At 46.7% G+C, this 15,340-nt stretch overlaps 1 protein-coding gene across 2 annotated transcripts in view; it reads left to right on the forward strand.

Moving 5' to 3' along the window:
• Gprk1 (G protein-coupled receptor kinase 1) overlaps positions 1-9,576 on the forward strand; it is a 130,298-nt gene extending 120,722 nt beyond the window's left edge. For both annotated transcript variants that reach the window (XM_050185563.3, XM_055074629.2), the window contains one exon: positions 95-9,576. In XM_050185563.3, coding sequence (XP_050041520.1) covers positions 95-391 — 297 coding nt within the window. In that variant the 3' untranslated portion in view covers positions 392-9,576. The remainder of the gene's footprint in view (positions 1-94) is intronic.
• Positions 9,577-15,340: the final 5,764 nt, after the last annotated feature.

A 15,340-nucleotide genomic window follows, 5' to 3' on the forward strand; every position in this document is an offset into this window, starting at 1 on the left:
CAAGCAGATGTGCTGCATAATTCTGTACTCACATCGAAGGCTACACCGTCCTGCAGCTTAGTGTAACACGGCGTTGTATTCTCGGCCGTTGCAGCTGATCTTCATGGACCAGCTGGAAGACGTGTGCTCGGACTACGTCCAAGTGAAAGGGGAGCAGTGCATTGTGCTCAAGATGAAAGGCGACACCAAGGTGGTGCTGACCAACCCCGACGAGATCGGCCTCAAGGAATGGCTCCTGTCGCTCCGGTCCACCCTCAAGGACTCCCAAGAACTGCTCGCTTCCATGGCCAAAAAGGCCGGCAAGATCTACGGCACCACCGACAACCGCAACAACCTGCTGGGCTCCACCCCGGGCGGCACAGCAACCCCGCCTGCGCGCAACGGCAACTGAGAAGCGTCGGATCGCTCGGCATTCCCCGTCTTCTCTCCCTCGTGTCTCTCGATGCGGGCACGAGTGGCGCGGCTCCGTCACGCCAGGCGAGGTTCGGTTGGCGGTACTTGCACGGGCACGGGTACGGCAGGACGTCGCAGTTGCTGGATGGTGCTCCACTTTGTCTGCTGCTCGTGTGCAGCGAGCGGTGCGTCGTCGTGCTCCCGCAAGGCAGCGCTGCTCGTGGCTGGCATGCGCACCGGTGCCGCCTGCCACTGGCGACACCAACCGGCAGCCTGTGTGCGAAGAAACGCCGGTGTTGGCAAGAAGCCCCTGCGTTTTTACGGGCTGCCAGCACGGTTGCGCTGTGCTTGCAGACAGGCACGAGGCCACCGCCTGACAGTTGTGTTAAGGGGAATACGTCATTTTCCTCCCCTGCCATCCACTGCAGGGAGGCTGTGACTGCATTTTAAGGACCAATGGGGGGTCAAGGGCTGGGGTGAAATAAGAGACTGTTGTTGTAACATGTCCTTTTTTTAACTTATTAATGTGGCAAACACGGGTGGCAAGAGAAGGTCACAGAAACCGGGGCCTCGAGTTGTGCTTGAGCGGAGAGTGTGCTACTCGCAGCAACGGCAGATGCAAGTCGATTCTGGCGAGAGGCGGCAGCGGTGCTGCCTCCGTGCAGGTGAACAGGTGGCACGCTGCCCCAGCAGCTGTCACGGTTGTCCAACGAGAACTGCTTGCTACTCTAACCAGATGTAGTGCGAAGGCAGAGCTGTTGACAACACTCTTGGGTCGCTGGGTTTCGCAAAAGAAGGCTTTGTGTGTGTGTGATGCGATGTGCGACGTGCACTTTTCATGGCAGCCACACAACATTTGTGTTAGTTCCCCACCATGTTTCCTTCCCAGTTTTCATTTTCTGTCATTCTTCTCTCTGCTCCTCATGTTTTCCTAATTTCCTTGTGCTGTAGTGAAAGAAGCATCGGTGGTGTCCACACGCTTGCGTGTAAATATACTGACTGTACATAGGGTGAGCGTGTACACTCGGGTTAGCTGCGTTCATGTCCCGCTGGCGATGCCGAAAAGCGTGGGGGACCGAAACGCCGCAGATTGAATGTTGTACATAGGGTGTGTGACAGGCCTTCTTGGTGTCCATTTCAGTGTGCGTCTCCCTCTCCTTACCATTTGTGCGAGTGTGGTGGTGTGGTCCAACAAGGTTGTTTGTGGAACTCTCCCATTGCTGGCGGCCACGCGGTGTTTCCCCATTCGCACACTGTCCTTTTTTCCCACTGTCAATTGCCTGACACTTAGTGTATTAAGCACTCGGCGCCTAGGAGGATACGTTGTCAGCTGTCAGCTCTACACTTGTAAGGCACAGGTTGGGGTTAGTTGCATCTGCGCCTGCTCACAATGTTTGTGATGAAAATGTTTTAAGAGTTGTGTGCTTCTGTGGTCTTCTTTCTTTTCCTAGCATACCTTCTCGTTTGGGCAGGTATGCGAGAGGGAAGGTGGGCACCTGGTGGGGCAGGCAACAACAGTCGGGTTTTTCCAGCATGTGTGGAGCATGCCTTCTTTTGTAGGGCCACTGGGAAGTGCAGAGGGTCGGTGCACATTTTTCACTGCAGCTGCTTTAGGAGCCAGTATGCACACAGCAAAGTATACACCACAGCCTCTATCTATTCTTTCCAACGGTCTCGAAGGGAGGAACTGAGGGTGATGCGGCAGAAAGACAGAAGCGGGCAGTTGCCTTCTGCCACTGTCTTGCACTGTCTTGCCACGGACTGTGCATCCTCGGTCTGCTTCCTTTTGGCAATGAAATGTTAACTGTGATAGCAACACTTAGCAGTCCAATTTGTGTGCGTTGTGCTGCTGCTGCCACGACTCCCTAGAATGTGGGACTGGTCCCCGAAGACCCCCGTCTAATAGCTACGTCTGCCCGAAGCTTTTCGATCTGCTGCAAAACGTGACACAGCCCACTCCAGTCATGCCAAAGCTTTGCCCTGCTCCTGGCCAACTCTTTCATGTGTTCGTTTTTCCTTGGAATTAGAAAAAGTTCTTTTTGCGTTGCATGATCAGGCAGCGCAAAACTCCTGTAGGGCACTTCTCCTGCCCGCCTGTCAGGAGAAGTCCCCTACAGCAACTCATTTGAACGGTTTTCTGATTTGTAACTGAGGATGTGCCAGACGAGTATCTTGAGTGTATCTTGAACACTTGCAGCCCAGCCTAGATCCTTCAATAAAATTCTTCTGTCTTGTGTACTTCCTTGTTTTCTAGCAGGTAACATTTTAAAAACTGGAAGCTTTCACTTGCTTATACATGCTGCCTTGTCTGGAGTGATCTTGTGCACAGTATTAGCAAGCATCCTAAGCCACTGTGACTTGAATAATCTCGGCTTCTTTCATAACTGCACCAATGCATTCAAGGCCATAGAGGTTACACTAGCTGTGGTTTTCTAGCGTCCTTGAATTCCTTTTTCATCTAGGAGCACAACATAGCCACAAATAGCAAGTGAGGATGATAGGTTGCATGCTTCATTTGCAGCACACCATTATCTCAACTCAAAGAAGGCACTCACAAAACTATAGAGCATTTTTGCCAATCTGGCTCTGTCACGTAGGGGATGCTTAAGCACTCTCCTTAGCCACGCTAAAGTTGTCACCGTTCATGTCGAGTCAGCATTGTTGCTGCTTTATTGCACTCTTAAGCTTAGGGCTTGTAACCACTCTAGTGCTGGCCTACAAATCAAGTGGCAAACACGATGTGGTAAGCACAAAGTGCAGCTACATTTCTTAGCTTTAAGGTTGCGCGAACTAAACGGAGTGTCCAGCGACAGATTTTTCTTTGCCACAGAATAGTGACTTGAAAGGCAAGTGATGTTGTTAGCTCTGCCCACAGTTAATTCAACCTGCGTCCCGCCTAACTCTCAGTTCATCTGCTAGACTGCACCCTGTCCTCTGGCATGTTAACTGTTTAGTTAACTAGGCATTGTGTGGCGAACTGGCAGACCCTGTTAATTGGGAGGGGGGGTGGCGGGGGGGCTCTTTAGAAAAAGCTGGGTGAGGAAGGGACTGTCTTGTCCCGACACGCAGTCTCTGTCTCAGTCGCATGCTCGAGCAGGCAAAGGACTTCACATTGTTAGCGAATGCAGCTGTTGGTTAGACTTGTTCCTTGATGCATAGGATCATGCATTATGTATTGTCGTGGAATGTATGAAAACGAGTGGGAGCAACGTGCTTCAGCGGAGACATGCGGGTGCGTTCAAATCGTGAAGCAGCTAGGAAACGGGCCCCACGTACCGCACAGAGTAGGCACTTGATCTTTCGAGTGTTGTGAAAGCAAGTTGGCTGGAAGGACATTTCAGCCACATGATCCAATCTTCTGTAAGCATATCATGGTTATATGATTAGGAGGCACCAGTTAAGTTAACAAAAGATTCTGGATGCCACTTGCTGTCTTAGCATAGAATGGTGCAGTGACGCACTTGGGCATTTCTTCACCCATGCAACATTGTAAATGAATATGCTCCAAAACATTCTCGAATGCTAGATCAGGAAAGACACACTGTAGGAGGAAACATTTATTGAAGTTTATTGGTTCTGGCTGCAAAAGTCACCTTTGCATTTAATGTGTTCTATTTCGTGTAAAGCTTCTTCCTATATAAATAGTAGCGTTTGGGCCGTGCTGTGCATTTTATTTCCATTACGGGTGCAGTTGTGTAAGCAAAGTTTCTGGGGAAATTGAATCCGTGCAACTTGGTTAAAAAACATGAAAACGAGCAGGAACCGAGCAAAGTGCTCCATGGCACTGCTGTGGAGCACAGTCTGACGAGAGATACTATTTCATACATTGTATACGTGATACCAATCGTGGCTGGTACTTTTGAACATAATGAGGCGTAAGCTGTGGTGCATGTATTGCCATGTCATGTCTGAAGGCTCTCGCAAGAAAGCCTCGGGTAACAGATGTGGAAGGCAGGAAATGTGTGCAAAGGTTTTGCCTTTCTTCATCATGTGCGTACAAATGTATGACACTTTTGTTTTGGAGCAAGTCTGCCAAGTGCTTTTCCAAATGTTTCCGAGAGCTTGACTTTGCAAGTTGTGTACCGTGGTTCCTCCCTTCCCTTGCCGCCAGACACTTCTGCCGCTTGCACTCTGCAGAACATCAAATGGAAGTGAGAAAATTGTCATGCTAGGGAAGATGAAAAACAGAAAGAAATTGAGCTTCCACTTATCGCCTTCTGTTCTGACTGTGCCGGAAAAATTGCGGCACCCAAGTCAGTCCATGGGCGGGGATTGTCTGTGCAAAAACATGCCATTTCTAGAGTTGCGTAACACTGCTTGTTTCCTTCGTAGCTGGTGAAGTCGTTTTTTGTGTTCCCTCGTGTTGTTTGTGCCATCTGTCGAGATGGGGAAAGGGCCGGGGGGGAGGGAGGGGGGTGCGAGTGGCTCAGTTTTTGCCCTTGTCCAAATCAGTCATGAACTGGCTCGAATTCCCGGTGACGTGACATTTTGCGGCAGTACTCATTTATGCAATCTCACTGTTTTACTCTGCAGCCACACTTCATTGCAGTGTGTTGCCCATCGTCTGCCACACGCGAGAGATTAATCGAGCCTGTTGTGTTGTTTGCTTGACTCGCTGGATGTTGGTTAGGTCGTTTTGTTGTACCTGAACCTAAACACGTGCAGGCATGTGTGCGTGGGTGTGTACATAGCGGTGTGTCACTGTGACAGTCATGTACATAAGCACATCTGGGTGGGAATCAACCCGTCATATTTTGCCATTTCCTACCCATTAACTCACTCCCGTATGTGGTTCCATGAATGTTCTCCTTTAATTTTTAAGACTGATTTGACGAGGATTCTGCTGGCTTATGTGTTATCTGTGCACTGCAATGACATGGAGGTAGCTCTTTTTTCTTTGGCAGTCATGTTATCTTTGGGAACACCATGTGACACTTTAAAAGAAAAGCTGTTGCACGAGTAGAACATGTCTTCTTGTGAAGATGGGGTCATCGTCACTGGGGCTTTTTGGTGAATCAGTGTGTTTCGCACCTGAGATTGCGGTATGCAGCGGCTAGGCATACTGGATGTATCCCTTGCTGGTGTGGTTTGTGTAACCTCAGTACTGCTATACGTTTCCCAGCATTTCTCGTACTGCCTGGTCTGATGCAGCATTTTGAGGCCAGGCAGTGTGGGAGGGAGCTCTTCTGCTGGTCTAGCAGTGGTGAATGCTCGCATGCCTCCCGAGACTGGCCTGAATTCAACATGGTCCGAATTTAACTTTGCCTAGAAAGCCTCTGAATTAAAGGTGTCCTCCAAGGATTCCAAGGAAAGGAAGGGTTGCTAATTGGCCTCTAGGGCATTTATGCTGCTACCGGAAAAGCTATAGCTAAACCCACTTTGCAGATGTATGCCAATTCGAGCAGCTCGTACGTCAAGGACTACGAAGCTGTATAATGGAGCTCTCGCTCGCACTCTTGTAGTGTAAAAAGGGGGCATCGGGGGGCAGAGGTCTCGACGTCACCCTTACAGGTCCCCTGGCAAGGCTGATGATTAGGAGCTGCGGCCCCCTAGGTTAGGAGCAGGCTTGTGGATGCCGAAGCCAATACCGATGAGACACTGGTCATGCAGGAACACAAACAATGAGGCGCTTGATGTACTGCCCAAACTAAAATTGATCTTAGACAGAAGGCCCAGGTGCAACACTTGCAAGATGTTTGTCGATTTGGACCCCTCCCAGTGGACCTCCAGAGTAGAGCTGGGTAATTGCGACGTGAGGAACAAAATTTATGAATTAATGGCTAAGATAAACGCACATAGAAGCTGTTGTATATTCAAATGATGTATACGCAAGGTAACTTCTGTAGCTCTTAATAAGTATGTTTCAAAGCAAATGTGAGGCTCTGCTGCAGGCTACGTTGCTGTCTCTCCTTTGATTTACATTTGATACCCAGCATGCTGCTGCACGCCGTTGGCCTTCACCGCCGTAGCATGAAAACATTCATGGAAGTCCCCTTAATAGCTTTGCCGTGAAACATGCTTACAGCTATGTTTTGATTTGGTGTGCACGAAGACGGTCATGCAGGCATGATGATTCAGCTTTATCGCTAGGGAGTTGCTTTTGTACAGTTGTTTGCTTTAATAAAGGTTATGCATTGCAGTCGAAACCGGATATATCAAACCTGGGTGTATCGAATTATTGCCAATATCGAACAGTTGTAACATCCCCCTTGGAAATTCCATGCAAAAGCATAGCACTGTTCTATGCGTATATCGAACCTCCATTCACCACCACATTCAATGTATGAGACGCTGCTCTGTGCCCCTGCAAGTGCACTTCTCCTAATGAGGCTGCGATCACTTCTCATGTGGATCGAAATTGTTCTTGTTGACGAAAGGGCACTGTTCTGGCAGGTGCTGTCATGGCATTGGATATGAAGGGTAGTACATACCGTGGAGGAAAAATGAGTAAATTGCGTGTCTCAAAATGTGATGGGCTTGGGCACAGCAAGGGTCTTATTTGCGCTCCATAGTGCCACACTTGCTTAGTAAGCTTTAGCATGCTAATAGTGAAAAGAGTTAACCACTGTGCAGTGAAGCATACTACCTGCGGCTGTTCATTATTGGAAAGAGTATCACCGCGCTGTTTCAAGAATTGCAAAAGGCCACTTGGTCCGATACACGCAATCCACAAGGAATGGATAAATGCATGGCACTCAATCTTTTCACTGAGTGGCTCCGAGCATGGGATCGGTAAATTATCATTTTTCACATTCTCTGGAGACCGTCTGAGACGTGCAGAGTTTTCAAATAAGCATATCTTATATTTATAATTATCGATATATCGAACTATTTCATGATTTTATTCCAATTTCGATTTATCCGGGTTCGACTGTATTATATTTCAAAATTGGCCTATGTCTTGTACATACGCTTGCGTAGATCGTCTCCCATGTTGTGGGAGAAATTGGCTTTGGGTCAGATGTCGCTGCAACGCTCGTCTATTTCTGATTCGTGACTTGCGTCAATGAAAGTCAGTCATTCAAAGTGAACTTAGCAGCAAAACGATTGAGCGAATGGCAAGCTTAAACTTTCATTAATTCCTTTTAAATTCCGATGATGCACAGTGTTTCAGCAGTGCATCATGCCTTGCAAGTGCTCCTGTTGGCATGGCCGCCTCCATGGGATTTGCAACTTGGCGTATATTCAGACGACTCTGCATTGTGCAGCCACTGCTGGGCACTCATACCTGGACGATCTAGTTGAACCTTCAGTGCCACTTGAACTGTTCACACGTGTTAATGGGCCTTGTTGCTGGGCTGCTCTTCCTTCTTCCATTCTGCATTGAGCAAGTTTGACACCATCATGTCATTTTGCTCGTTCCATTTTTATTTATGTTTTTGTCTTGTTGACTTAATGACGCACGCTTATCTGAGCACCCACAAGAAGCAAGAGCATGGTATGGCTAGCCCTATTTCATAGTCAAGCGTACCGACACCATGCCACAGCACCAGTTGTAGTTGCCACAGTATAGATAGTGCACTTGGTGCAGTTCACCACAATTTGGCAAGCCATATACACGGCTTTTGCAGTCAAAACTATGCCAACGCAACTATGAGAGAGCATCAAGGATAGGGAAAAATTGCTTGCTTCAGTTCAAAGAATGAAGAATTAGTTGCTTAGAATGCCAGTAAAGCCCAGTTCATTGCCTGCAAATTGTAGGTTCACAAGAGTGCACTGGTACTTTTGGCTTGTACTGCTGCCATTTTGAGTAGGTGTTGTACTTTCAGTGCTTATTTAGTTTAACGTCAACAGAAGAGAATCGTTATGAGCATAAGTTATATGGTGCAAAGTCATGAAGATATAATACTGTTATTAAAGGTGCATATGTTGCTTCTGCTGCTGTTGATTACACCATTGATTCTATCGTGGAGGCATGTGACTGGAAATGCGCTTCTGCATGCCACCAAGTAATCGACAGTCTTTAATGAATAATCCTTGCACAGAGTCCAGCTCTTTAGAAGTGTTGAAGGTCCACACGCTGGTGGCCAACTCGTAATGATGCATTATCTTGGGCTATGTGGAAAGGAGGGTGATTTAGCAATTGCTTCGTGCCGAGTGTGCTTGCACATCTTTCAGGGATGTGCAGTAGAAAGTGGACGCTGGGTCTTTTCTACATTCGTTATTGAGAGCTAATCTCAACATTTCTCAGTTGCAAAAGGATTTTTGTCCGGCGTACTGAACCCCATAGCCAACGTCAATTAAAATGTGGCTGGCGCACATAACCTTGTAGCCTTGTTTTTCTACATGCGGCTGCTATCATCATAGAGGGCAAAATGCATTGGCCGCTGCTGTAGGCTGCTTCTCCCATCTGTGTGCCCTTGCTTCTCTGTAAGGTACACTGACGAACCCCCCCCCCCCCAAGCTGTCCTATTAGGCTCCACATGCCGTCGAGCTTGCGTGCGCACACTTCTTTCGCAGCTGCCGGGGCGAACACGTGTGCGATATGTACGCCCAAGTTAATAGTGCGGAAGCGCTCTGATCCATGTTCAAAGTGTCTCGCTGCAATAGAACTTCCTGAAATGAGGTCGTAAAGACGTCGCAAGATCTGCAGTGGGATGTCGGCTTCTCGGGATCTTGTAGACATTTCCCCAGATGTGTGATCGGCAGGGTTGGTTAGCGTTCCGCTTGCTTTGACATTTGTTTCTTTTTCTCTTTACTTGCAGTGGGGGGAGCACTGTCTTTTTGTCTACCGCCTCTTCTTTTTTGTACACACGTGGTGCGTATGTGTGCAGAGAGGACAACAAAAAGGCCGGGTGGTGACAAATTGCTTCGTTTGTCCATCCTCGTCTTCTCAATTGTGGACGTAGCGCACCCATCCACAAAATCTAGTCTGGCCTCTCTTTTTGTAGACCTTTTGGAGACAGTTTTTAGGCAAGCTAGGAAGACGAACCAACCTTTACGTGTCGTGTACAGAAAGAGAAAAAAATACAATACAAAAAATACTGTAGAGCTGTGTGGCTGCTGTATTTATATATCTCCGCGCGATCCCTGCATTGTTTTTAATCGCCACTCTTGTATTGTTTCTGCAGCATACGTTTCTTGGTTGTGCCCTGAAGTATAGCTGTTATAGGTTGTTTTTTTATATGTTATTTTTATTTTTTAGGAATGTAGATACTTAAATAAAAGACACCCTGAAACAAATGTCCTCCTCTTGAGATGCTTACTCTTGTTTGTTCATTATGTGTGAAAGGTCTGCGAGTCAAATTACGGCACGAAATGACACTGGCAAACAAAGTATTTTGTTGCGTAGGTAAGCGAGTATGAACGAGGCTTGCGCTGGGGCTCAAATGTGTACCTGTTTCGCCTACATCTTTCGTTTCTTGTGTAAATTCTACAGTACTGCCTCTGCTGAAGGTATGCACTAGTGTCAAGTAATAAACACCTTACAAGAAGACCCTGCGTACTAGTGGTGGCTCAACTTATAAATTCAGAGCCATGAAAGAGCACCACAATCAAAGAACAGCTACAAAACACAAGTTTCAGACCTTTACATCATTAGCTACCTTTTAACTGCTTTTCCTCCTTGCTTAGAATTAGATTCGCTTTACAGCAACAGCAAATGCATCAGTTACCAAAAATTGCCTAGTTTGGTGAAAGTCTGCACAATATAACACGTGCACTACAGTAGACAGTGACTGCCCAACAGTAGCAGCTTGTGAACTGCAGGTGGACTGGGAAGAGCAATATGTGGCTTGTGGGCTCCATTTTTGGTCGAGCCCCCTCCTGCTTTAAATCTGGGCGCACGTTGACAGAGGAGAGTTCATTGTGTCAACATCCTTCAGCATCCTGAACATGGGCATTGTAATAAGGTCGCATCTGCCAGTCTTGGAACTTAAGAATTTGTGAGGTTCCGTGCATGCAACATAGGTTGGGGGAGGGGGCTTGGCACTCGTATTGCTTTACCCTTAGCACAGGCATTTTGTGGGAAACTTGGGCACATTAATAACAATGTTTTACCCTTAGACATAGCATACAAGGAGCAACAAACTTTGAACACAAATCACTGCCAAGCAATGCACTGTTTTAAGAATACAGTGGCTTCTGCGGCAACCTTGCTGTTGCCAGTTTCACCTGCTTCAGAAAATTGTCTGTACAATCTAGCTCGAAGCAAATACCGATTTGGCACACTTTCACCATGAGAAGACTTGTAACGGAAGGTTCATAGACTGATTAGCTAAATGTTTAGTGAACTGAACTCGTCTTTTGTAAAACTTGAGCCCACATTCATAAACGTTTCTGAAAATTCTGGACTTCGCTGGTATGCAAGTTTGTAATTTGCAAGAATAATGCATACATTGTGGTTGATGTGTTGACAGGTGTTGGCTGCCTAGTAAGACTTGTTAATGGTTCAGATAACCTCATAATTAGTGAACAAATAAGTGGACACTCGCACATATTACTTGATAGGCCATGTGTCAGTATGCTTCAGAACAGCTACTGCGACAAGGACTGTGTGGAGGTGGGTATATGTGTGTGTGTGTGAATGGGTTGAGCATCCTAATGAGCATCCTCAATCTGTTGGTCACCTATTCTACGTCGGGTCTAAAGTACAACATTCATCCACACTGCCAGGAGCCATTTGTGGCTCTATTAAGAACAGCTGCATCAGACGAAGAAAAGCATGTGATAGACTTTGTTTTCAGAATTGTCGGCCGTGTTCATTTTTATCTTGGCTCTGCATCAAGTATCGCTGCAGTTGAACATTGTAAGCTTCATGAATTATTGTGCAGAACATCAAACAAAGATGCATAACTGTATTTCAGCCTGTATCTCACTTGCGTTCATAGCTCTGCAAAATTTGATGTTGACGACATCTGGTGGTAGAAAATTTTGAGCTACCATATGGGTTTTTCCCCTCGCAGACTTTCAGAAGTTATGTAGTTATCTGTATCAGACAGCCACTCACTGGTGATTGAAGCAGCATGCATTGGTAGTTGAGGACTGCACAATGAGTGATGGAACGAATAATATTAAGCATAACCCCAAGAGACGGGAAGACAGCAGTGTGGATCAGTGAGCAAACAGGGCTAGCCGATATTCTAGTTGACATTAGCAGACAAAAAAGTGGAGCTGGGCAGGCCATGTAATGCGTAGGGCACATAACCAGTGGACCATTATAGTTGCAGAATGGGTGTCAAGAGCAACAGAGAATTATGTGGTGTGATAAAATTAGGAAATTTGCTAGCATATGAGGTCTCTCCCAAAAGTCAGTGCATTGAGTCAGCAGGAAAGTGGGAGAGGGTGTAGTGGTCCTGGTTTGTCACTCTCCGTTCGCAAGGACGACCCAGTTGACCGTTAGTACGAGCCACACTGTTGTTATGACAATGCGGAATTCTTTGCGTGAACTTCTTGTGCAACCCATTTTCAGTCTCTGTCAAAATGGAGATTGACGAGTAGATGGAGCAAAGGGTCAATATAAAATTGTGAAATTTGGCAAGAATGGTGCAGGAATTAACAAATGTTGTAAATGGTGCCCTAATGTTAAGGACTATGTTCAAGTGGGTCCAGTGTTTTCTAGAAGGCTGTGAAGACTCCAAGGATGATGAAAGATCAGAGCGCCCCTCCACCTTGTGCCAAGATGAAAGCATTGATTGTGTGTGTTCCCTTGTGCTCAGTGACTGCCAAATGACTGTTAGAATATCAGAAGCACTTGTTTTGGGAAAATCATCCATTCACCAGATTTTTACTGAAAATTTGGATATGAAAACGGTTTGTGCAAAGACAGTGCCGAAACTGCATGCTTACTCCTGAGCAAAATATGTGACGAAGAGAACGTTAAATTGGTAGGAAAACTTAAGACAACCATGACAAATTCTAGCAAAGCATTGTCACCGGTGGTGAAACTTGGATTTGCAAGTATGACATTGAGCTGAAGTCGCAGAGCAAGGACTGGAATAAGAAATATGAGCCAAGGTTGGAAAAGGTGCGGAAGAACAAAGCAGAAATCAATCATGCTGATTGCATTTTTTTACTATCATGAAATTGTACACCATGAATTTGTACCTGAAGGTCAAACTGTCAATTCAACTTTCTACGACAAGGTCCTGGGGTGCCTGAAAGGTTGTGTGCACCACATGCAACCAAATTTGTCAAAAGAGAGGCGCTGGATTTGCACTTCGATTATGGCCCTGCGCACTCTGCGATGATGGTGTACAAGTTTTTGGCATGCAATTCCATCACTGTGCTGGAACACCTTAGTCCCTACTCGCCGGATTTAGCCCCCTGCAACTTCATGTTCCCCAAATGCAAACTGGTGCTCTGGGGCAGCACCAGCTTGCGACCCAGTTTGCCAGCCACCAGTTTGGGGATGTGACAACAATGCAAAAGGAAACGCATCACGGAAGAAGACATCCAAGGGTGCTTCCAGCAATGGAAGAAGTGGAACTAGTGGAGAATATCTTGAAGGTGGACCACATTAACGTAGCTAAAAGTTTGCGAAATGAACTTTTTAAATGTACTGCACAACCTTTTGGGACTTCGTGAGATGGGGTCAGCTGGTGAAAGAAAAGGTTAATTGGCAGGCGATATCATTCGGTGAGGCCTTTGTCCTGCGCAAAGTGGGCGTAAATATAGACTGATGATGATGATAGTGTATTGGCAGTTCAAATTTGTGTCCTGAACACATGGAGACGTGTGGCCAGATGAAATTCAGAAGGTGCCGAAGGGTGTGCCTGGTTGGGGAGGGCATCGTAATAGGTGGAAAGGGTAGGCAGCAGCATGGCCCATACTGAGGTACGTACTGGGCTAGGCACGATATAACTATAATGACTATTTTCACGAAGAAGTTTCCTCTAGAGAAACGAGGTGGCGCTTTCGTTGGCGCGCCACATGTTGCCTCAGCAAAAGTGCCCAAATACGAAACCGTTACCTCTTCTGCCCTGCTTCTGTGCGATCAGATGTTGGAAATGCAACTGGGATTTTGCTAACGCACTGTGCTCCATTCATGCTGCAAAATATGGAGCGGTGGAGTGAAGATGTGTACAGTAGTTGGCTGCAAAAATTGTGACTGGCATATTAAGGAATGGAATAAATCTGTGTGTCCAAGTTCACGAACTAGCGCTACATAAGGACGGCCAGTGTTGACGGTTCTTCGCCATGCACGGCATCCCTCAAGGATAAAAAAGTAATCTCATGTGCCAGATTTGTAGCACTAACCTCCAAGCAAAGAACTTAAATTCCGGAACGTCTGCATGCATGAGTACCGCTTGTTATACGGTGACAAAGGGAGCAGCGCCGCATCTTGCCATTAGCAAGTTTCTCGCACGTTAAGTACGCACATCCACCTCGATTCACACGTAAACTTACGCCCACACAATCACCAACATATTGTTACGGAATTATAAAAGAAGAGAGAGGAAGAAGAAGATCGCGGGACGCTGGCTGCTGCATGTTGTTACTAGTCGGCCACCTTAACCCCATTGGCTCTGCTTGTATATACATTGTAATTACAGTCTGTCTATACCCCAACATCCCCGTAACAATATCAAGAATAAGTGAATGGGTGCACACTTGAATCAATGTGCTGAAGCATGGATGACCACGACTACATCAACAGAACACTAATGTTCGAAGCTGAACATTTCGTAACAGCCCAGACTGTAAGTGAGTGACTAGCGACAATATGTATTTGCTACAAGCTATTACAACTTAGAGAACATCTACGTTACAAATATTGTGCCCAGCAAGAACAAATCTACCGCAACTGAGCACACCCGCGAGCAATCAGGCAGAAAATAAACTATCAGGTAGTGACCGGTCGGGGAAGTTTACCTAGTCAGAAACCCGGTAAGCCACTTCTTAAAAGTATTTGCTAAATAAAAAATGAAGAGCTAAACACTGATATTGATTCAATACTTAAGTGGAAAGTTAGGATAGCTCGGAATACATTTTTATCCCTGCTTTTATTACAAGCACCGTAAACGCTGCTCGCACCGTTTTGACAAAGTGCAATGAGCTCCGAAAGCGCTTACATATGTCTTTGAAGCTGTATAGCCAAAGCTTCGCGTGTCGTCCACCCAGTCACCGTCTACGATATCTGCGGAAACAGGTTTGCAGAGCCGCACTGGCGTCATACATACCCTTTGTAAACACAGAGGCAACGGAGACAGTTGAGGCAAGCAATGGACGCGTCACCACGTGACCAAACATGGCAGCGCCCACGGGATCGCCGTGAAAAGGGTCAAAATGTGCGGAGGCTGCACCACTATTCGTTTCATTGATGTGGTAAATGCTGGGAAGCTGGAGCTGACCTACATAGAGAATGCTGATCGCAATGCCACATCTGCGACACCTCTAGCACTGTTCACGAAAACGTCATTGTCACACCTCTTGCCACACAGCATTATTCTGAATTGGGCAATCGACTATATTATGGGGGAACAGCGTGAAAAAAACGAGACACGAAATACGGATAGGGCAAGCACGGTAACTGACCTCAGTGTGCACCGGAGTGTTATTTTATTTCCTCCTTTCTTTTTTTTTTTTTCTTACAACGACCTTGCCCTCTTTCCGCAGTGTACGCCGCGTAGCAAATTAGCCGTGTGCCACGCCTTCCTGCATTTCCTTAAATAACTGCAGGCGTCTCTCTTTCTCTTTCTAGCACTCTCTCTTACCAGCAAGAGAAGTCTAGCGAGTAAAAGCAAAAAGCGCGTCACACCGGTCGACATCACCTTGCTGAACAGCTACCGAACAAAAGCCCTGCAAGCAAGCACGACTGTGCTGATAGAATCGAGCAGTAGACGTGGGAATGGAGGCACGGCTAGCCGTATCATAGGTGTTCTCAGTTAAACCACGCTAAACCAGCTCGTTAAACACAGGCCTTCACTAGTACGCGGCCACTGCACTGCTGTTAGGCTGGTTGCTAAGCAGCGGCGGCAGCAGCGCTCTAGACCGAATTATAGTGAGA

Source organism: Dermacentor andersoni, chromosome 3 (assembly GCF_023375885.2).
Source record: "Dermacentor andersoni chromosome 3, qqDerAnde1_hic_scaffold, whole genome shotgun sequence".
Lineage (NCBI taxonomy): Eukaryota > Metazoa > Arthropoda > Arachnida > Ixodida > Ixodidae > Dermacentor > Dermacentor andersoni.